The sequence below is a fragment of the Lycorma delicatula genome, chromosome 2 (genome assembly GCF_047948215.1).
Source record: "Lycorma delicatula isolate Av1 chromosome 2, ASM4794821v1, whole genome shotgun sequence".
Classification (NCBI taxonomy): Eukaryota; Metazoa; Arthropoda; class Insecta; order Hemiptera; family Fulgoridae; genus Lycorma; species Lycorma delicatula.
The window spans coordinates 69,524,165-69,549,610 of NC_134456.1; the positions used below are offsets into that span (position 1 = coordinate 69,524,165).

At 28.9% G+C, this 25,446-nt stretch overlaps 1 protein-coding gene across 1 annotated transcript in view; it reads left to right on the top strand.

Annotated features, from left to right (window-relative positions):
* LOC142318891 (putative ATP-dependent RNA helicase DHX35) overlaps positions 1–25,446 on the top strand; it is a 53,639-nt gene that overhangs the window by 17,376 nt on the left and 10,817 nt on the right. Inside the window, exons 4-9 of the mRNA XM_075355525.1 lie at positions 813–953; positions 7,000–7,162; positions 9,881–10,045; positions 14,571–14,717; positions 19,769–19,910; positions 23,171–23,457. Of these exons, the coding sequence (XP_075211640.1) occupies positions 813–953; positions 7,000–7,162; positions 9,881–10,045; positions 14,571–14,717; positions 19,769–19,910; positions 23,171–23,457 (1,045 nt within the window). The remainder of the gene's footprint in view (positions 1–812; positions 954–6,999; positions 7,163–9,880; positions 10,046–14,570; positions 14,718–19,768; positions 19,911–23,170; positions 23,458–25,446) is intronic.

Consider the following 25,446-nt stretch of genomic DNA (forward strand, 5'->3'; position numbering starts at 1 on the left):
TATTTCTAAATAATTTCCATTGTTGAAATAATTCTTGTTCTGTTTTTAAATTCTTATTCATGTTCAGTTGATATTACATAGATTTTCTCAGAATAACCCTTTATAAATTCTGATGAAAAATGTTATTTATAATTTTTTGTATTAGTATATTATTTTTTTATTATCAAATTTTGTATGTCAAATCTAAAAGTTTTGTATTGCAATATCAATTTTTCTGTTTTACAATAGTTTTCTCAGAAGTATTACTGTACAGTTTGAGGTCCTGTTTTATTAATTTTTTTCAGGTCATATACCATACAACCATCAAATTTACTATTCCGTAATTTAAGTTGGAAGAATTTCAGTATGGTCTTTTTAATCCTAGGAACAGAAATATTTTTACAAGCTATAACTCAAAAATGAAGTGTTTACAGACCCATTTTTATAAGAACTTTATTTATTTTCACTTGTAGAACATGTTCTGAAATTCTTTCTGTTTCTTTATGAGACACTCTGTCTAGGACATATAGATAAATTATGGAATTTTTCACTCATTAGAATTTGATATTTGGGTGCTCATGTGTGATCTGATAAGAAAATTTAAATGAACATGTTTACTAACCCTTCTGTTATAAACTTTTTTTTTAGAATTATGCTATAAGTATTTTTATGTAGTATAAATGTTTTATTCTTTCTTTTCATTTGTCTCAGAATTCAGTATCTTGTATAAAAGAATAGTATTATATTGTACTACTGCATATATATTGTTTCTACTTGCATATTTATTCATTGTTTTAAGAATTGATTCTATTTTTCTGCTGTTTCATTTTCAGTACATGACAGAAGGTATGTTAATGCGTGAAATGATGGCTGACCCACTTCTTAGAAGTTATTCTGTCATTATTCTTGATGAAGTTCATGAAAGGACACTCTTTACTGATATTTTGATGGGTTTGCTCAAAAAGATACTTCGGGTGATTATTTTAAAACTGCTCTTTATAAATTTCTGTATATAATGTATCATTTAAATTGAGTCATTTTTTTTTTTATAAATTTAAATTCATTGTCTGCACCACGATAATTGCTGCACCACAAAAATTTTGTAATATTGTATCAATGTACATTTATTTATTTAAAGTACATATTTTACAGATTTTTTTTGAAAGTAGACCTGGAAATTGCATGTACCATAAAAAATGTGAAATTCAGTTTCCTTGCATTTTTCTGAAAAATTGCATAAATTATGCATTTTGGTATTTAAATGAGTAATACAAAACAGAATAGGCTGATATTTGTTTGATAAGTGTTGCTAGAATACATGAAGAAACCTTTTTTTGCTTAGTTTTCAACCTGTTGGCCAATTTGTATTTTTTGGAATATAAATTCATATCTCAAGAAATGGATTCAAATACTTTAATAAAATTCAGATTGCAGTTTTAAACTGGCATTTTTAATAAATAAAAAAAGAGTCCCACTCATGCTACTGTGTCTGTATGAGTTCAGTCTTGCCATTGGTCCCTGTAGCAAACTACAAATCCCATCAATGTAACACCATTGATGTTCACTGACAAGGCAGATTTTAACATAGGTGGTATAAGTAATTTCTATGACTAACATCAGTAGACAGATGAGAACCCTCATAGCTCACTAAAAATAGACATACTGTTAGTTTAAATTTAATGTGTGGAGTGGCATTGTAGGTGACTCGTCTCATAGATCCTTGTGTTCTACCAGCTAAACTTAATAATGATGATGTATATAGAGATTTCCTGTTAAAACTTCTTTCATATTTCTTAGAAAATGTAACTCTCAACGCTAGAGAATGGTTCACCTAAGATAAATCATATGTATGTCGCTTATATTGAGAGACATCATATATAGTGAAAAATTATTAGGGAGAGGAAGACTTAAATAGCATGGTCAGCACATTCTCCTCATTTCAACCCCATCTATGTTTGTTTTGGGGTCACTTGTAAACAGTAAATTCAAGACTTGATAGTGGTAAGATTTTCTGTCATCCTATTTTTACATCTGTAAAATGTATTTGAAATCAACCAAGGTATGCTTACTTTTCCACGAATGGCACCATGGGTGGGCACTTTCAGCACCTATTGTAAATTTACATTTAACGTACTTTAGTTTTCTCTGAGAAAATTAAGTTCAGAAGATGTAGTTACAGAAATGTTTGTGATTTAAAATTTAATTTGGCCACCATTTTGCCTTTAAAAAATGTTCTTATTTTTTTTCATTAAAAGTATTGATTTAAATAGGTGATCTGAATTTTTTTTAAATTGCTCCATTCATTCTTAAGATATGAATTTATATTCTAAAAACATAAAATGGCTACAATAAACAATAACTAAACATTTCTGAACATATATAATTATAGGAACATTTTATTTAAATGGATGGAATTTTTTATAAGCATTAGAGCAGTGTTTCTCCACCTGTGGTGCGCACCCCCCTAAAGGGCCGTGATAACACTAAATAGGGGGTGCAAGCATATCGAAAAGAAAATATTATTTTAAAAATTTATTATTTATTGAAAGGAATGCAAAACAGAATATATTCTGACATGATAAATAATAAAATACCCGTTTATACTGATATAATGCATTTATAAACAGGATTGTATCAGTACTCCACAATGTCACAATGTATAATAATTAACTTATCAATACTATATTAAAAGAAGTTTAGTAATTATTAGTTACTCCCTTGGGCCTGTCTTGCAGAGCAAAGTTTTTCAAAAGAAGGTTTAATATTAGAAATAGACACAGTTCTTTTTCTGTATTTAGCTGAGATCTATATTTTGTCTTCAAAGTAGCTACTACAGAAAATCCAGTTTTGCATAGATAAGATGTTGAAAGCAGTAATAGTATACAAAATGCTCTTGTTTTCAGTGCAGAAAACTCATCACCCACTCCTGCTCAAAATTCAAGGAGTGATTTATTACTAAATCGTCTTGATTTCACCACTTGCCATGTAGTCTGTGAAAATTTCTTCTTCGGCAGTTGAGAGCTCTTTGGGAGTATTTTGAAATGGATCCCTAACCCACTTGTAACTTGCTACCAAGCTGTCATCAACAAGAAAATACTTTTTAAAATCCTTTGCCAGCATGGCTAAATGATTTTCAATGGTTACAAAAAATAACTTTCACATGTTGTTCTTTAGCCTTGTAAGTTTTAACACATTCAACATTTGCACACATTTCTAGGTTTTTTCCTTTAAATTTCTGGTCTGCAATTCCAATTTTCTACAAAAAGCATTAACTTTATTGCTCGTATCCAACATATGTGTATTTGCTGCTTGGAGTTGAAGATATTTAATTTCTTGATTATTTCAACCAAGTAGCTCAATTCCATCACAAATAAACCATCTCGAAACTTCTCGGCTTCTGGTCAGTTTTCCTCTTCTAGAAAAATGGCGATTTCTCTTAATTCATAAACACTTTGCAAACATTCTCTGAGTGATAACCATTTTGCCTCGCAATAAAATAGTAACGCTGAATGCACTGCACCCATGTCTTTAAAAGTACAGAAAAATTCTTGATTTTTGGGGTATCATTTTTATATAATTTACTACACTTACAACTGTCGTTAGCATAATATTCAGACCAGGACTCATTTTTTTGGAAGTCAGAGCTTCTCTGAGGATCATGCAATATGTCCAAAACACATGAGGTTTCTGTTTCGCAAGTCCTTGTATAATTTGGAATCTTCCAAACCTTGAATGAACGCCATCGGTGCATATTCCAATGCAATTTTTCCACTATGTTTGCCTTGTTAATAAAATCATATTGTTAATAAAAGTAGTTCATCTGCTGCTGACATACCATTACAAAATCAAACACAGGCAATGAAATGAGCATCTTTATTACTGTCTGTTGCCTCATCAAGCTGAATTGAAAACAATTTGTCATACAACTTCCTGAAAAGCTGATCCTGTACATCTTCAGCTATATCACCAATTCGACCGGCAACAGTATTATTTGATAGAGATATACACTGCAATTGTTTGGCAAAATTATCTCCAAACATAGTTTCTACAATCTCAGTTGCAGCTGGCAAAATAAGTTCTTCATTAATTTTGTGAGGCTTTTTACATCTGGTTATTTTATATGAAATTTTGTATGAGGCAAGTAAAGTTTTTTCTTTCATAAACCAAGTTTTTTTTTAAAAAAATGATATTTGCCTTTCATATTATTTTACTTTTAATTTGAAGAGTTCTTTGGGTTTGTTAAAGTAGTCACTATGAAGCATTTCCAAACATTATTTAACTTTATTAGGTTTCAAGCTGTCTGCTGACAAAGCTTTTGAGGAAATGATACACAGAGCCTTTCTTCTTCATTTACTTCAGTACTGAATTTAAGTATTCTTGAGATTTTCTTGATTTAATTTTCAGAACCACTCACCTGTGCACTTGATGCTTCACTATTGTCTAATGCTTGCATTTACCCACTTAAAAATTTATCCACAATTCTCTATAAATCTACTGTCAAGAATATTTAATACCATGAATTGCAGTTAAGAAGTAAATTACAACATACACATTCACAAGAGACTTGATAGAAATAGAGGGATCGACTCGACTGAGCCTGACTGGAATTGAATAAGATGCAGCATTTATACATGTTTTTGCAGATGTTCCAGAATGTTCAAGACAAATCAGAACTTCTTGTGAAGCCATGAGAATGTTCGATATGTAAGACAGAGATGTTGATTCTGGTTTTGTCTATGCAGCAGATCAGTGTTGCCAAATATCAATAAATCTACTTTTTCTTGATAATTTGTAAGGTTTATAATTAAGGTCATAGTGTAGCTTTAGCGTCAAAGTACTCAAAATACATACATTGTATACAATACAATATTATTACATTGTTATTGTATGAGAAAGGGGTGCAATGAAAATTATGATTTAAAATTGGTTTCCAAATACTGAAAGTGTAAAAAACGCTGCCTTAGACTGTTGAAACCATTCAAACTCATGAATGTTTCTTTCAGTAATCTAAATATATTAATTTATTATTAAAAAAAAATCTTTTAAAATGGTTGTTGACACTATATTTATTTTTGTACAGCATAATATGCCTATATTGAAATCCCCTCAATGAATAAAATCTAACTTTGAGAAGTGGTGATTTATATAATTTAATCATTTTTTTATAAATTGTGATGATCATACACACATATACATTTATATATTATATATATATATATATATATATATATATATATATATATATATATATGTATAGGTTTACCCTGGTTTTTTAGTGCTGTTCGGGGTTGCAAAAACTGTTCAAAACAGTTTTGAGAACTGTTTGACTGGCGAGGATTTTTTTAATTTTAGTCCTCTATGTTCAGCATTGTATTGTTAAACATTCTCTTACAGCCATGCATCTCTCAGCCAACCTTGGATTAAGTGCTGACGTCGATTTTGACAGAGACATGGCTACCAGTCTCGCCACAACTTTTTACTTAGTCATTTGGCAACACAACAGGTGCAATGTGTTTATGTTGTTTTTGTGTGTGAAGTAACTCGTTTGCACATTTTTTATCATTTTATCTCTATTGATTTTTGTCTCATCGTTCAGCAATGGGCAAAAGAAAAGTGTGTTTATGTTAACCTGCAACAGGAATACAATTTTTTGAAATTGTGTAATGACTGTAACAATGAACGTGTTTGTTGCACACTATGTACTGGAGAATTTTCTGTTGCACACAAAGGAAAGAGTGATATTGAAGACCACGTGAAAACAGCTAAACATAGGAATGCTATTAATGCTACTACTTCAGCAAACATAAGAGATTTCTTTAAAGCCAAAGATGGGAATAACAATAACAGTGATCTGGAATGCTGCTAAAGAAGCTGCATTTTCAAACCATACTGCTAGACACGAACTGAGTTTCAAAACATCAGACTGCACATCTAAACTGGTTAAAAAGTTAAACGCCCAAATTTTCATCTGCTAGAACCAAAACCAAGGCAATTATTGTTAACATTATTTCGCCATTTATATTTGATAATAATGTGTTGTGTTCTTTGGAAAACATTAATTATGTAACAGTAACGATGGATAGCTCAAACAGAAGTGAAGTAAAACTTGTTCCGATTGTTGTAAGATATTTCAGTCTGGAGGAGGGAATTCAAGTTAAACTTTTAAATTTTGATGAAATATCAGGTGAAATGCTCAAATTTTGACTCTGTATCTTTTGTAGTTTGTTAAAAAATTCAAACTTGAAGAATAGTTGGTTTATTATTCTGCTGATAACACTAACAGTAATTTTGGTGGTGTGAAGAGAAAAGGGAATGAAAATGTGTTCAGAAAAGTTCAAAGTGATTTAGATAGACCTATTTTAGGTATTGGTTGTTCAGCCCACATTGTACGCAATTCAGTACAAACAGCATGTGATTCCCTACCCCTGGACATAGGAGTTATTGTTATAAAAATGTATAAATATTTTCACATACATACAGTCCCTACCCCTGGACATAGGAGTTATTGTTATAAATATTTTAAAAGTAACAGAAACTTAAAGAGTTCTGTGTATTTGTGAAACAGATTACAAAAACGTATTATCTCATAGCAGCACAAGGTTCCTTAGTTTGTTACCTGCAATGGAAAGAATTCTTTCAATTTTTGATAGCCTAAAATCATACTTCTTATCTTGTGACAAACGCCCAAAATCATTATTTGATTTTTTTTTAAATCTAGATAGTGAACTGTTTTTGAAATTTTTATATAGTACTCTATAGTTATTTAAAAATGTAGTTCTGAAATTGGAAGCTAATTCTATCATAGCAACATTTTTATGAAGAGCTTCAAATCTGCCAAATTTCACCTTCAGGTTTATATAAAAATACTCTTCTTTGTAAGCAATACTTGTGTGTGTGGGTGTGGGTATGTGTGTGTGTGTGTGTGAAATTACTTTTTTCCTGGAATAATTGTAATATTATCAGTCATATTTTAAACGTGTTTTATAAAACAAGTTTGTTGAATTTATTTATGTTTGCAAGAAAAGAAAAGATTTGCGTCTTGCTATAACATCTGCGACTGTTGATGCAGAAGGTTTAAAAGATTTTTTTAACCATGGAACAAAGAAGGATAAAAGCAAAGATACTTCTGTTATAATGAGTATTGAAGGAAGAGTGTATCCTGTTGAAATTTTTTATTCAAAAGGTTTGTTTTATTTAAATAGTGGATAATATTCTGTGCTATTAGGACATCACATTTACTTTTTTATTAAATATTAAGTTATTATTTTCTAAATACTAGGATAACTCAGGACGTAAGAGAGTCAATTGACCAAGGCTGTACTAAAATTTTAATGTTTAGGTTTTACTCATTTCTTTCTTCCAGTCACACCATTTGTAGTTGGTATCCAAATAACAACACATTTATATCAGGCAGACATACAGTGTATTAGAGTTAAGTGTGCATTGTTCCTTTTTTGATTGAGGAACGCAATTACCTACAGATGCCAGCTAAACACATCTCTGTACATTTAGCTGGTAAGTAGACCCTAAAATATGAGACTGTATTACAGGTTCTGATTTGTATTAAAAGGTTGTATTTAATATTTTTGAATCTTAATTTACATAGTTTAATTAGTTGTTACATTATTTGTGAAATTAAACACATTTCCTGATAAAGTGAAATTGTCTGTAATTTTTACGGTTTAGGTTATGTAAAAGAAATAATGAATTATAGACCAGTACCAAAATTACCAATTCTAGCCAATTTGTGGCCAAGATTATTGAATGTAGCTTTTTTTAGTTTTAAGCCTACTTTTTTTGTAGTTAGTACAGATTCATTGATTGCAAATCTACTACCACAAATTTAATTATTTTTTTTTTATTAAATTTGGACAAGAATATTAAATTGATGTATATTTATCATGGTAAAGATTATATAATGAGAATGTAAATGTTAAAATCAGTATCAACATTAATATTTTTAAAGATCATTGAAATAGTCTGTACTACAGCACTGATCTGTGTTCTTACATGTTGTTTTCATTGTTTTATCTTTATCATTTTTAGTTTCAGTTCTGTAGACTAATATTTATCTTAATTCTATTTATCTAAGAAATAATTTAATATAAACTTTTTGCCATGCGCCATCTGCTGATTATTTTTTTGTTTTGCACAAACGTTTTTTTTTTTATTTTGCAGATATTTTAATTTTACATCTTATATCATACTTACTAAAGTATAATTATTATATGAAAACATTTGATCAGTATTTATGTTGTTATGCTTTAAAATTACTATTATTATTGGATGTCACAAATAATAGGTGTTTAAATATATACACAAGAATTTTTGGTTTTACTTCAGTGTTACTAAACTTTGAAGCAAGGAAATTGTAAATACAAAAAACCCAAACTCTGATATTTCTATAATCGGATGCAAAAAAAAATTGGTTTCAGTTTTTTAGAAAATACTGAATAGTATTCTGTATAAGATGAAAAAGTAACATTTTCTATACTTTTTCATAAATAATTTTATTTGTAAAATGTACAATCAGACCATAAAGAAATAAAAATAATTTCAGGATATATTCTACTGGTGAAAATTTATAAAACAGTTCATAAAAGCACAGGTACATTAATAATTTGTTCCCAGGTTATGACTAGCAAAAAATGTTGCTTTTCTCTAACAGTAAACGACTACTGAGATTCTTGAACAAAGATAATAGGGAAAATTCAATGGTTTTATATGTACTTGTAATTGATATTTTGAAATGTATCCTAGAATTTTGAAATGTATTAGAATCTCTAATATTTTATAAGAAGATTGTTATAACGCCCAAAAGATGAATAAAAAAAAAACCATTGTTTCTATTTTGGCATAATTTTACGGTGCTAAACTGTCAAAAAACAAAATTTCATTAACAAATATGTAAAGAATTTAATTCAGAAAATTGATTTGTAAAGTCATCTGAAAACAATAATTTAAGAAATTTGACTTTCATTTTAAAAAAAAATAAGGCTACAACATGGCAGAAACCAAACCAGAAATTGTTTTGATATTGTAAAAATAAATTATAATTTAAAATCCAACATTTTAATTGAGTTTTTAGCAACTAATAAGAATTATTTAACAAGATTTTGTGGTTTTTTTCACATAATTATCCTGCATATTAGGCACTTATCCTATAAATTTTTGTATACCCTTGTCATACTTACCCACTCCCAATTCACTGAAAATTGTAGTGATTGTTTCCTTCAGACCCTTATCATTTGCAAAATGTACCATTTTTAAAAGTGGAAGTACATGCCAATTCCAGGTTGTTGGCTGAAAGATCAAATTTTCATTCAAAATGACAGCATTCCACTCTTATACTATGAAAACAAGCACATACGGAACTCACCTTGCACTAATGTTTGCATGTTCAACTGTTTGATGCTGATCCTGCCTGTTGAATCATTTGCGATATCTTATATGATATAATAAATCAATCATTGACAGGCCAGATATTCAGTTGTTAATTTTAAAGTGCATTTTTCCATTAAAATTTTTTCATAATTGTCATACTTTTGATTTACTACCCATAAAATCACCACAAATTTCTTTATCTTCTATGCATCTCACTCACCCAAGCAGCTTTTGTGTTAAAAAGTAGAATAACAGATTCATTATATGAAATACATATTCTCTGTATTAACAATTCCTAGAATGTTACATTAATTCCTAATATTGCCACTACTAATATGGTAAGTTTTATTATTGTTATTGCACAGATCAATGAAGTATGCAGTAGTAATGCATAAATTGGTTCTACTTTATGTATTTTAATTAACTTTATGTACATTGGTTCTATTTTATCCTAAGTTAGTTAATTACTTGCTGGTAATTATTTATTTATTTAGTTCTTTAACAACTTTATTTTCAGAACCAGTACCTGATTATGTCAAAGGTGTTGTTGACACTGCTCTTAAAATACACGAAAAAGAAGCAAGTGGAGATATTTTAGCTTTTTTAACAGGTCAAGAAGAAGTTGATAGAGCTGTTTCATTGCTAAAAGATCATATTGAATCAAGTAAAAGGAATGATGGCTGTAAGTATCTATTACCTTAATTTAGAATCATGAAGTTGGGAATATAAATAAAGAGCTAAGCTAAATAGTTATTGAAATAAATTTAAAAACAAGATTATTTTCAAAAACTAAAATTTTACTTAAAATTCAAAAACTAGATAAGAAATCTTAGAATTAAAAATTATCATCATCTGTAGACACTAAGAAAAAATTATTTTAAAAAAATAAATGAAAAAAAGAGTAATAAAAAAAGTATGAATTGAAAATTAGATGTACTTCGAAAGTATTAAACAAGTAGTTTTAACTTGTTTTAAAAGAAGATAAAAAAATTTAGATTTTACATAAATCTAGATTTTCCAGACATAGGTACATATTTTACAATGTAATTGTTCACTTGGAATCTTCTTCTCTTGAGCATAAACTTTTCATAGATTTATTCTTTCTTTATAAGAATTTACATAAACCCTTAAATCAGCTCAATAATATTACATCCAAACTTTTTTAAAATAACAAGATGTTATTTTTAAGAAGTCTAGTTATTTTTAAGAAGAAGAATTATTTCTGTATTTAAGAAGAGGATCAGAAAATTGACTAACAATTAATCATAAGCTCATTGTTTTGCTCCCATTATCTAAATTTTTTTGAGAAAAATTGTTGTAATAAGCTGGATGGATAATTAACAAAAAAAAAATTATCTCGTCAGTTTATTTTCCAAAAGAACTAATCAGCAATAGGGATTGTTAACCTATATATTTATAGTGTTTTTGATTAGGCAGTAAAATGAAGACAGTAAGGTAATTTTTTTTACTTGAATAATACCTTTGATTTATTGATCATTCCTTCTTTCTAGGAAAGTTAATTCCTATATTTTATCAGTTCTACATTCTTTAAATAACAGATTTAAATAGTTTTAATATTATGTTCACTTCTGTCAAGAGTATTTATCATTCTTCTGTTAAGTTACAGTCTGCATCTATTTTAGTTTTTATAAATAACTTATTTCTGATAATGAAAATATATTCAAGTACAAGTATAGGTAGCAAGTACCTATACTTGCTTTCTGGTCTCTGTTGAGGATGATGTAATCTTAAACAATAAATGAGCTGATTCTGTAGATTTAAAATATTAATTTCCTTCAGTGGAATATCAATTTTTAGGACATTAATTAAGGGGCAGAAGTAGTGATTTCTTATGGGTTTCGACCTGAAAAATGTAATAAGATAGGTCCCAGAACCATGTCTGCAGTAGTTTTTGATAAATTTAGGGTGAAAACTGTAAATTGGATTTAAAAAACCCTGATTTTTATGTTTGATGTACAATAACTTTAAGTGGATAATAAACACAAAACTTTTAAACAAAACCTGTAGAGAATTTAATGCTGGAAAGATGGGTTTAATAAAACAGAGAAAAGTTAGAGAAATTTGAATTTTATTTAGAAATAGTATATTACTACATTTGTCAGAAAATACAGGGTGCCCCATATTAAACACAGCCCATCTATGTCAGTAAGTATATTTAAATAAAAAGTATACTTGTATGTTATTAAATTAAATATTTTATTTCCAAATTTTCCAGTACCTTAAACCCTACAGTAAATGCTGGATGTGGCCTCCATCTTCATAAATACACGTTTCCACCTTTTTCACTATATTTCTTGCAACCATTTTCAGAGTTTCTGGATTGATATTTAAAACAGCTGGTTCAATATTGACCTTCTGTTTTCAAGTGTTCGTGGTTTGTTGCCGTATGTTTTTTCTTTGAGTTAACTCCAGAAAAAAAATTCTTGCAAAGTCAAATCTGGAGATCATGGGATCTTGGTGGTCATGAGCCATGACCAATAATATGATCACCAAGGAATTTAGCGAAATCAGAAGTTGAATGTGTGTAGTGTGGTGTTGCATTGCCATGTTGGAACCAGCAATATCGATCTTCCTCTTCCAAGAGTGCAATGAATTGCAAAAGAATATTCTGATATTGTTCTGCAGTAATGGTGTACTCAAAGGAAAGAAGACCAATAATTTTTTTTTCAAAATATCTCGTACCATACATCCATCATCTACAGGTGCAATTGTTTTTCATGATACATGTGCAGATTTTCAGCACTCCAAATCCTACTGTTTTGGCTGTTTACATAGCCATTCAGATGAAACCACACATCGTCTGTGAAAAGTCCATAACATGAACACCCTCATGCATGAATCAATGAAATCAATAAAAATATTCTAACCATTTTTCTTTATCTGGGTCAAAAAGTTGATGAATTGTTTAAATTTGATATGGTCGTAAGTTTAATTTTTTTGTCACCCAATGATGGGTGTTTGGTAAATTAATTCCAGATGACAAGCATCTAATTGATTTTTTTGGCGAGGCAGTTAAATGTTCTTTGATTTCAGTGACCGTTTTGCTTTCAACACTGTCATCAATCTTTTGTGTTCCTTATTAACAGAACCTGTCTCTTTAAGTTTAGCTGCTAATCTCAAAACTGTCTTGTTAGGTGCTGGTTTATCACTGTACTTATGGCAAAAAGATTCTTATACTGCAACCATTGCTCGCATGCTAAAGTACTACTCAAAAATAAAAACATGTTTGTCTTGTGAAAACACCATCTTCTCTCTAATTATTACTGGTAAAACGTAGGGGAGTTGAGCAGTCGGTTCAAATATTGCAGAAGACTGATTGGTGGGTTACATTTTAAATGGGACACTGTATATACTTAATGTAAACAAAAACCCAATTCTTTTTTGGTGATGTGAAAAATTTGCAAAAACAATATTTACTGTTAAAAGTTAAAAAATGGAAATTACACAATTGTAAAATAAAAATAAATAAATAAAAATTACTTAGATAATAATTTTTTTTATTAATGACAGAAATATAATAAATTATTTGAAAAATTATTTCAAAGTTACCAAAGAAATAACAACAGTTGGTCAACAATGGGCAAAACTGTATTAATGTTTAAATCATTCTGTAAGGTACATTAAGTATATCGGGTATTGTAACCTGTGCTGTCATTAGCAAAGGTTTTCTGTGACTTTTAGTTTGGACATGGCCAGTTTACCATTGAAGTTATGCTGTACATATTTACAACAGAAGAATATGCTATATGGTATTCATTTGGGTGTGTGTAGTGGTAGTGCTACAGCTGGTGCAGTAGAATATGAAATATCTTTTTTGAATTGCAGGATTCCAGATCCCAAAACAATTATACGACATTTTGCAGTCTTTGGAAAACAGGTTCATTATCTAGTATTCAAACCAGCTATGAACGATCTGTCCAACATGATGCTGTTATTGATGAAATTATTATTGATGCAATTCAGCGCAGTCTAGGCGGCAGTACACAAGTCTTTCTAAGTGGATCAGAGTTTCACATTTGATGGTTTGGAGGACACTTAAACAAAATAAGTTTTTCCCTTATATAGAGCCAGTTCAATATCTACACCCAGCAGATGATCTACTTCGGTTGGAGTTCTGCAACTAGTGGAATACAAATTGACCGCTCTAGAAGTATTTAGTTTTGTTTACCGAGGCAAATTTCACTTGAGATGGTGTAAACAATTTATGCAATGAGCATACATCAGCAGAAGCAAATCCTCATAAAACAGTGGAAGGCAATTTTCAACACAGATTTAGCATCAAAGTATGGTGGGTGTGATCTTCACAATCAACTGTTTGGATCATTCATATTACCTGACGCCGTTGAAGAATCGCCGTTGCTGCTTGAAAATGTTCCTCTAGCACTGAGGCGCAAAGTATAATTCCAGCACGATGATGTGTCTTCCCACTTCTCTAGTGTCATTTCCACTCACTTAAATCATCATTTCCCTGATAAAAAGGATCAGTCGTGGCGGTCCACATTCCTGACCACCAAGACTGCCTGATCTAACAACTTTAGATTTTTGCGCCTGGAGATGGATGAAAATATTGCATACAAAACAAAAATACATGCTCATGAGAATTAATTGCCCACATTATGGATACTGCTGAGAAACTTAAGGACAGCCCTAAAGAACTAAAAGAGCAACAAAAGCAGTACAGAATTATGCCAAGAAATGTGTTGAAAATGGTGGGTTCATTTTTGAAAGTTTATTATAAACTGGTATGTTTAATGCCCTTTGGTCTAAAATACTGTTTCTAAATAAAATTCAATTTTTTCTAGCTCTTCTTTGTTTTATTCAACTTATCTTATACCAGTTTGTTCAGAATTAAATTCTCAAGTTTTTTTTAAAAGTTTTGTATGTTTATTACACTACTGTTATATTTTGGTTGTAGCCCATTACATTATTACTACTACGATTGCTTGCAGCATATTTACTCACACGTTTGTGTGTGTGCACATGTGCATGCTTTATTGTCTATTTATTCTCTATGTTTTTTTATCTTATTTTTTCTGATTAAAGGTATTTATACCCAAATTGATTATTTTTTTTTAAAGAAACCATCCACTTATGGAGGTCTAACATTGTTTAGGCTTTAGGCTCCCTTTATTTCTCAATTAATTGAAAGTTGTCATGTTAGTATATAATTCTTTTTTATTTTCCAGTAAAATTAGTGATATTACCAATGTATGGTGCTCTCCCAAATAGTGAACAGTTAAAAGTTTTTCAAACTGTTCAAAGAAATCAAAGAAAAATAGTCATTGCAACAAATATAGCTGAAACTTCTGTGACTATCCCTGGAATTGTTTATGGTAAGTTTTCTTGTAGTTTACTTTAATTAATTTTAATTTTTTTCATTGTTTTAGCACCTAACCGTATAACTACCAAAGTAATAAGAAAATATGACAGAAATCACTAAATAAAATACTTTATAGGTTACTAATAAAGCATTATTTTTCTTTAAAAATATTTACAAAGTTTAGTAACATCTGATAGAATGTACATCATGTGTTGTTTTGATTAAACATCTCTTACTTGCTTAGTTTTATCCTATTTATCAGTCTTTTTTTTTAATCTGTATTACTGAAAACTTTTACTTTGTTGTTAGTTTTTCAGTTATCTTAACTGGTTGTAAATCATGACATAATCATTGCAGTTGCAAGGTATCACACTATCTTTCTAATTATTTTGTTTGAAAAGTAATGAATGCTATTCCATGCTCATAGTCTACAAGTCATATTATTAGACAATATTATTTCTCACTTAGAAGTTAATTGTTTATCTGAAAATGTTTATAACAGTCATTATTAGCATCATAAGCTGTACTTGAAATAATTAATCATCAGTTAACTAAGTGTTTCTCTGAATTGCTGATTGAAACTTATATTAATGAGGTTTTAAAATTAAATCAACTCCTATACACCTGTTCTGGAATTAATTTTCTTCTGCTATATGTTTTTATTAAGATGCTAAATAATATCTTTTAATTGGAAACAATGCATCACAGAACCTTTCATTAATTAATTACATTAATATAAAGATTTAAACTGTTTTTTTCTGATATCATAATACAATCCAATCCTTTGTAGTAATCCCAATCAAAAGACGTTTTTTACTATTTTAGATTAACAGATTTTTCATTACTGAAAAGCTACACTGAAATACTACAACACTATATTTAATAAACTTAAGGTATTTAATATAGTATTTATTATTTAATATCCTATGAAAAATTTACATGAAATAATTGTTCTATATACAATTTATATAAAACAAACCAGATCATGACTGAGAAACTACAAACAAACTTTCGTTTCTTTTTATTAAATGCATTATATTACATTAAATCATTATTATTCACTAAAATTTAACTTTTATAAAATAAGTTAGAGAATTTTTTTTTGCATAGCATTCCTATACTTTTTTTTAAGAATCCTACATGTTAATTGTCTTGCTACTTATTAAAAAATCAGAAATTGCAATTTCCCTTTCACTTTATTGAGAACTTTCACACACTCTGTTTCAAATCTGTACCCGCAGCAAGGTTTTTTATGACATGTTGTCAGCTTGCCAGTCAACATAAACGTTGAAAGTCAAATTAATATGTTCACATCTGACTTTCGTACTTCTTCATCAGTAACCCTAGTTTCAAGTTCATCATCTTTTATCACAATTTTACTATCTGTTTTCACTTTCATAATAATTTTGTTGGCATACAAGTTTCACTGTTTGGAAGATAATCAGCAGTAAAATTTTTTCATGGTTCTTTAATTAATTTTCATAAATTTTATCTTTTACAGTTGTAATAATTAAGTGCAGTAATTTATTATAACAATTTTTTCTTAAATAATTGTTTCATATTATTGGAAGCTTTGAATAGGTGAACTGAATTATAAGTGAGTAGACTTCTATTCTTTCTTCTACCTTCTACAAAATAATTTAAGAGCAAATTTTTTACTTAAATTCACTTCTTATATTTCTTCTTTTCTTATAAAAAGAGTAAAGGTATAAGTATGTAAGTTGACATGAAATAGTTTCACATAACTTTCTCACCAAGTATTTTAAGAACATTGTGTTCATTCTTCCTTAGATGTTAGCCTACTGAATTACTTTCAGTCAACACAACTATGCCAACATGGTCATCTCTAATAATTTAAAAAAATGTATTATTACATAAGTTGCAAGTGGAGATTGCTTAGAAAATTGTTTCACTTTATAATTATACACTTTTTTACATTTTCCTTTTAGTCTAATATTCTATGTAAAAACTACTTAGTATACGTGGTACGTATATGTGATGAATTGGGTACTGTTGTAGCTATCCAATTTAACAGTTTGTAAGCTATTTATTAAGTATTATTTAAAAATTTTATGTATTATGTACAACTTAAAATGCAATTTATATTTGTTTTTTTGTAAATGATAATTCACCACATATGCTTAAATTTCTTTATGGATGTGTGTTATAGATCTTTTGGTATGTGGAAATTTTAAAATCTACCTAACCAAGACTTGAACCAACCATTCTATTAAAATATATTAAATACGTTACCTTCTTTTCACTTGATCGTAGTTGTAATAAAATTTACAAAAGTTCTTTTATCTAGTAAAGTTTATTTTACTATTTGTACATACACTTATATAGAGAGTGAGTCAAAAGTATGGAAACCCCTCAACAACTTTAAAATCGTTCTAGTTAAGGTATTTTTCAGGATTTTATTGTCATTGGCTGGCTAAATGATTTTGTCTATATTTACCACATTTGTAAGCTACTTTGTTGTTTACATAGTTTTTACCTTTTTTATAATATTTTTTTACTGAATTAATTTTTTCTGTGCTACGTGCTAACATTGCTCTGAACTTGTCAATTAGTGAACAGGAGAGGGTCACACTTTTAATGATGAGAGGCATTGGTGATATAGGTTGTATAATATAGTTTGTGAATTGTTAAATTCAACATTTAATAATAGTAACCCTACTTCAAAAAGTACAGTGTCAAAAACCATCAAACAATTTGAAGAAACAGGGAGCATTAATAATAGAGGAAAACCAGGTAGGCCTAAATCTGCAGCAGATAATAACAAATCGTTAGAGATTATGCAAGAATTTATTGAGACTCCTCATATCTTGACTCGGAACAGCAGCATGAGAACATAACATTTCCCAAAGTTCAGTGATTTGAACATTGAAAAGTGAAAATTTCAAACCTTCAAGATTCATCTGGTGCAAGAACTTAATGAATATGACTACAATCAAAGAATTTGAGTTCTACAAAGTTATGATGAACAATATTTGTACAAATAGTTCTAATCAACATAGTTTTTAGTGATGAAGCTATATTTTTTTTAAATGACTGTAAATTGCAAAATTGTTGATATTGGTCATTGAATAATGCAGTATCTTCCTTCTACAACCGACTGACACACTATTAAACAGGAATACATTTATTAAAATGAAATGTTGTAAACAAGCCAACATTATGCTTAATAAATAATTTCTTTTTTTAAATAAATTTATTCAATAATATCCATTTAATCAAATTTTTATAAATTTATTTATTTTCAATAACAGTTACTTAAATTATCAATGCAATTTTTTTTCACAATCCAAACTTTATCTTGCTGCCATTTTGAGTAGTCATCATACCAATTTTTTATTTATAAATTTTTCTTTTCTTAAAGAGACCTTTAAATTGATTATCACACAAAGGGTGTTACCATTTAAAATGTTTGATTTACAACACCTGGGCCACCCCCAAGGAGGATTTGAAATTCTGTTTCTCGTCAAAAGGTAAAGTAGTTGACTGATACCTTATTCTGAAAGTTACAGTATTCTATCTTGAATAGATTTAAAATTGTTGAGGGGGTTTCCATACTTTGGACTCACAATGTATGTTTATATATATATATATATATGTACAAGGGATGTTCAGATCAGTCCAGGACTTTTGTTAAGACTAGAGTGTAAATTGAGATTCCTGCGCATTCTGTTGGTTGTACACATAAGGTACTAGTGTCAGCTATTACCACATGGCACACTGGCATGAAGCAATGTTAAACAACAGCAGTAGTTTTAAAGAACATAGCGTCCAATGTAGTGAATGAATATGTGGAACAGCGCATTGTAATGAAATTTCTCATGAATGAAGGTGTAAAACCCAGTGAGATTTATTCACGACTCTTTCCACAGTACAGTGATGAGACTCTTAGTTACAGTTAAACATTTGCGTGGTGCAAATGTTTTTAGAGAAGGTCATACATCAGTGAATGAACAATCCCAGTTGAGGTGGTTCAGAGCCTACTGTAGTCAGTCTCATGAACATTCAGCAATTGAAAGAACTGATCCTTGATAATCGATGGATAACTTCTCAGCAAATTGCAGAAACAATAAATGTGTCTGTGGGAACTATAAAAAAAATCATTCATAACCATCTGCAGTTTAGTAAGGTTAGTACACGTTGGGTACCAAGACAGCTTTCTGTTTTTGACCGGCAAAGAAGTTTGCAAATCTGCAAAGTTAAAGCAACATTTTGACAAAAAAAAAGCCAGCTTTTTCTTGATCGAATTGTTACCTGTGATTAAACGTGTGTCCATCATTTCACCCCAAATTAAAATGTGCATCAAAGCAGTAGAAGCACGCAGACTCACCACCTCCCAAAAAATTTTGAACAATTGCTTCTGCAGGCAAAGTTATGGCCTCAGTTTTTTGGGATATAAATGGCATAATTCACATCGATTTTCTACTCCGTCAAGTCAATATTAACAGTGAGTACTACCGCAAAGTTCTTCAAGATGTGCACATTGATCTCAAGAAAAAACGGCCTGGTGCAGTCGCTAAAAGACATTCTGTTTCTGCAGGACAATGCATGACCACACCCACCACATGACATGCACGCTACATGGTCTTGGCTGAGAGTTATTGCCACACCCTCCATACAGTCTGGACTTCACTGCCAGAGATTTTCACCTGATGATATAATTATTGATTGATTTCTGCACATTTCTATGGTAAAGTAGTTTGAATTATTATTATTGATCCTATAGATATGGGTTGTTTTAGTAGGCCTTGTAATTGTTCCTCGGAGAGCAGCATTTCACCAGCAATGATGAGGTGAAGCAGTCAGTCGTATCTTCATTTCGACATAACAACCTATATTTCTACACTGTGGGTATCCATAAACTAGTGAAACATAATTAATAATTGCAACTGAGATTACATAAAAAAATAAAAGTTAATTTTTACTATCATAAGTGAATTTTATATTTATTAAAAATTAATAATCCTGGATTGACCTGAACACCCCTCATATATATGAAACATTCATCTATACACATAAAACATTATTTCTGTTTTAATTTTCCAGTTATTGACAGTGGTTTTGTAAAAATGCAATGGTTCAATCCTAATACATGGACAAATAGTCTTGTTATTGTTCCTATATCTAAAGCATCAGCAGAACAAAGAGCAGGAAGAGCTGGAAGAATCAAGTCTGGTAAAGTTTTCAGGTGAATATTATTAAATCATATGATAAAATTGTGCAATTGTGAGTTATATATTATATTAAATTATACAATATTACTGGCATTACTAGTGAAAGAATTAACATCTTACTCATTGTTTACTACTTAAAACACAACTTCATATATAACACCAACAATACAATATACACAGTGTACAGTCTTCATAGCTGGATGCCATTTTAACTGCTGCCTGGTAAGTGAAAAAGAAAAATGTAAACACCAGGCTGCCCATTAACCACCTAAATTAACATATATCATCATTTTTCAAATAATTTAAGACGTAATTAGGCTTTGCAATTTATATGCTTATAAACACTTTTTTCTCTGTTAGCTAAATCATTTTAAAGACACTTTATCACTGTACTTTTAAGGATATTTTTAAAAAGTATATCAAACACAAAACTCAATACATTATTAAATATTAATAATAGATAAAAATAATACTTTGTTCTGTTACAACATAAACAGACTGCTACCAAGATTAAGCTAAGATTTTCTTTAATTCAGGATTATGTTTTACTTTTCTACTTTATAATTAACCTTCATTTACCCAAGCTTTCCTAACAAGTTTCTTAAATTTTCATTTAGAAATAATAGGAACATTAGACTGTATACCACTTTATTATAACCAATACCCTGCATAATTCAGTATTAAGCAATTATGATTACAACAAGTAATTTATGTAGACTAATTTTTGCTTAAAAAACTTACATTAAAATCATATAGAAAAAAGTTTCATATCAGTACCACCAGAGGAGCTTCCATTACAAAATAAAAAAGAATCATCAAAATTGGTTTAATTAGTGAATATTAAGATTTGAATATATGTGAAAATGTGTATGTGAGTATATATATCTATACACACATATATAGAATTATTTATTAAGAACCTTCTTGTATTGAATCTTTAGAGCACGTTACTGAGTCTGTTGAATTTAGTTATATCATTAAAAACAGTGAAATAGTCATATTTTTTCATGTGTAAATCTATACATTTTGCAGTGTAGAACTGTATCATCAGGATAAATTTATCAAAATAAACTAAATGAGTTTTTACTTGTATGAAGTAAAGGAAGTATTGTGATAGTGAAAAATTTTGGTTTTCAGATTTCAATAGAAATATCCATTTTGACCATCCCTGAACCCATTTTGACTAGTTCTGGCATGACATCTGTACATATGTATGTATGTACGTATCTCACATAACTCAAAAACAATTAGCCGTAGGATGTTGAAATTTTGGATTTTGGACTGTTGTAACATCTAGTAGTGCACCTCCTCTCATGATTACAATTGACTGAACCAAAGTGTTCAAAAAAGCCCAAAATCCCCCAAAATTTGAATTTTGTACTTTTTCTTAACTGCAGTAATCATTGAGAGTTTTTCAACAATATTATAAGTGGTATCTATTTTCATTGATTCCAGAGTTATAGCCAAATAAAATGTTAATTGATGAAATATTTGGATCTTACAAGGGAAGATACATCGGTTCAAATTAGACTTCATCTCCTTTTTTTTTTTTATTTATATATATTGATTTATTAATTATTAACCTCTCATTGTAAAAAAAATTTATGATGAATAATAATTCAATAATAAAAAAATAAAAATATATATATATATATGAAAAATATCAGACGTTTCTAATAAAATAAAATTTTATGTACTTTTCAATTAAAAAAAAAAAGAAGTAAATGTAACTTAATAGGCATACAAGGAATTCATGTGTAGTCCATATCAGATTTTTTTTAACTTTTTTTTTAATTTAAATATAATTAACCCATGATTGTAAAAAAAAATTTACAATAAATAATAATTATTAAATAAATAAAAAAATATTAAAAAAAAATCATAAGTTATTAGTGAAATAAATTTTTATGTACATTTAAAAATGTGTATATGTAATTTATGCGTGTATGTTTTTATATGTGTGTAGGCGTTATTACATTTGTGTATATTAATAGATTTGGTGAAACATCTGATATTTTTAATTTCTGTTTAATTTTACCTACATTAACGTTAACTACAGAGTGACTGAAAAATAGACCCTCACAAGAAATAAATTGCAAAAAATTCTTATCTTTTAGTTCATTACTACTATGATATTGTCAAATAATATTCTCCCTAAGTCAGAGTTGATCATCATTTCATTTATTTGTTTTTTGTTGCTAATCATTTAATCATTCTTTGGTTTGATATAATTGTTCTGATCTTAATTTGTGTACACGTTCTCTAGTTTTCTAATTTTCTCTCTCTTTATATTCATCATCTTCTCTTAATCTTTTTATTCTTTCTTTGGTTTTTACATTTTCTTCCTCTTTATATTTATCATCTTCCCTTAATTTTTTCATTCTTCCCTTGTTCTTAACATTTTCTTCCTCTTCATATTCATCTTCTTGTTTTTTGAGATAGATTTCTTCATTTTATCTTTATTTTTCTTTATGATTGTTTCTTTTTCATTTTTGACTATTCACCAAATAATCCAATAATAAAAATGAATATTTTACACCATAAAGTCGAAATTAACATTTGTTACCATTATATAGGAGTTCCTTAAACGGAATAGTTTAATTATTATTAACTTTTATTTATATGACACACCAGAAATCTGAAACTTTTGTTAATCACCAACTCAGGAAGATACGAATAATACTGATCTAGTAATACAAGTAATAAAGGGACTTTTACTCTATCCTAATATTTCATGTAAGATTGTTGGATTAATAATTGTATAAATAGTTGATGTTAATGAAAACTAACATTTCAGCAATTGTGTAACTGTCCACTTTATTAAAGAATTGGAGGATCGTATCTCACTTTCAAATGAAATAAGTTTAAATGAACTGCAGCAAAAAATGTGTATATATAATTTAATAGGTGCACAAAGAAGTCATGTGGTGTCCACAACAGATTTTTTGTGATAGCATCATTTTAATTTTAAAAAACATAAAGATTATTGAATAAAAAAAAGTTTGATGTTCATTTATTAAAATAACATAATATTAAAATAAATTTAATATCTGTTTTAGAGTCAATGTTTTTAAAATTTAAATAAAGAATATGATATGGATATATTAATATTTTATATTTACAGTCTGTATTAACTGACTGAATTAATGATTGAATTTATGTACATTTATTGGACTTTCCATCCATCCATCCATCCTTGCTCTTTAATTTAGTTTCAGTTTCATCTGTTTATTGTGAGAAATAGTTTTTGCCTTAGTCTTAAATTTTATTTCAGGTTATATACTGAAGATGACTATAAAAAATTGCCTGAGAATTCACCACCAGAAATGCAACGATCAGATTTGAGTGGTGCTGTTTTACAATTAAAAGCACTCGGCATTAATAATGTTTTACGTTTCTCTTTTCCATCACCACCTCCTGCTCGTAACCTCCTTGCTGCATTAGAATTGCTTCATGCACTTGGTGTACTCTCTGATGATGGTTCTCTTACGAGACCTCTTGGCATACAAATGGCTGAATTTCCACTGTCTCCCTTACATGCGAAAGCTCTTCTTGTTTCAGGTATGTCTACTAGTTATTCGTGTAAAAAAATTTTATCTAAAAACTACTGATTAGTGATTAATTTTATAAATACTGGAAAGTTGCTCTTTAGAGACATGCATGGATAAAACTGCCATTAAATAGTATTTTTACGTAATAAGGACTTTAATCTTAAATGGATCACAGAATACATTTTTGGTATCAGCTATAAATTTTAGAAAATAGTGAATATGTATAGTAAAATGTGTTAATGAAATTATATTAATTTAGTTTTAATAAATTTAGTAATAGTGATTTAAAAGCAACTAAAATTAAAATTATTTACAGCTAATCTAGTTACTGTAAAGGAAATTAAAACTGAGATAAATCATTGCATAAGTATTATTAATTTTATGGATTAATTAAGATTAAATTTAACCATAATGATGTTAAAAATTAAATTAAATTTAGAAGTGAAAATACCTGTTGCCATTGAAAATTTCTATATTACAAAATAAAAATTTGAACTCGACTCCTAATTAATAAACAAACAATCATAGCATTAAAAAGATAAATTAATCAACTGATAGTGTAAGTGAATAATACAACTTTGGTCGTAATGTTGTTAAAGTTTAGATAACAGTGAAGAAACAGATAAAGATATGAATATTTTCTGTGCCATTTCATGTGACATTGATTAATATAGCACCACAGTCAGTGATCAAAGTAGTTACTAGCTAATGATATGTGATCAAATTAAAATAGATCCAAATACCTTCTAGGGATGATTATTTTGTAAAGGTTTATTAACTGAAACTAGTTACTGTACTAATCTTACAGTATACAAAGCAATAATCAAACATCAGGTTTAGTAATATTGAAAACACCATCATTTATCATCATATGCCTTTATGTAAATTTCATTATAACAAATATTCTCTGCTGTTGATGCACTGACCGTAAAGTACCAATAACTACTGTTGCCTTAATAATAGGTCCAATCAATTTACGTCAAGATTTATCATGCTTACCACAAAACTTTTATTAGATAACATATATTTATAAACATAAATCTACTCTGCTGATCTCCATGGTGGAGTGGTAGTGCCTGGGCCTTTCATCTAAAGGTTCCGGGTTTAAGACAGCAAGACATTTTCATGCTACAAAATTCATTCATCCTTCATAACTAGTAATGGATGTCAGTATGTTTTTATTATTGAATAAATTAATGAAAAAATAAGCAGTTTGCTAAAAAACTTAACAGAAAATGTTAGATACCAATGATACTTAAACTGATTATGCTTAAAACACTGATGTAAAAAAATCCAGAAAGTTCACTTTATTGTTGCTTTAGAAACGTTTTATCATTAAGTCAATCCTACAAGAGATAATCCCTGTGGTCAGTAAGTTTTAGAAAAGACTCTGCAGTGTACATTTATTTTTAAAAATAGTACAAAATTAATCAATTTTGTTTTAAAATTTCAAATTATCAAATAAAATTAGTCATTGCATCCTTTACAATTTGTTTCTATAACCTTGATATCATCATCAAATTTATTCCGTAACGTCATTAAGGTTTTTGGATTTTTCGCTCATTTTCAACATTCTTACATTCATTTTGCCGTTTTTATCTGAATTATATATGGTAGAATTTAGAACTAAGGTTATAGAATTTTTTTTATTTTTGCATTCATTTTCAACATTCTTAAATTCATTTTCCGTTTTTATCTGAATTATATATGGTAGAATTTAGAACTAGTGTGGACTGTATTTTTTGGAAATGGTAGGTGATGAAATGAAGCAACGCTATGTTCTTCTTGAATCATTATATTTAATTTGTTGTCACCCTTGACATTTTGATTGAATTACAATAGTTACATTAAACTTAAGAATGTATTATATCATAATCACTTTAGTCATAATTGAACGTGAACATTATCAAGAAAATATGAGACCCCTTGGACTGAAATGAAAACACGACCGCACTGTGCGGGATCCAGAAATAAAATATAACTAACACTAATTGTCTAT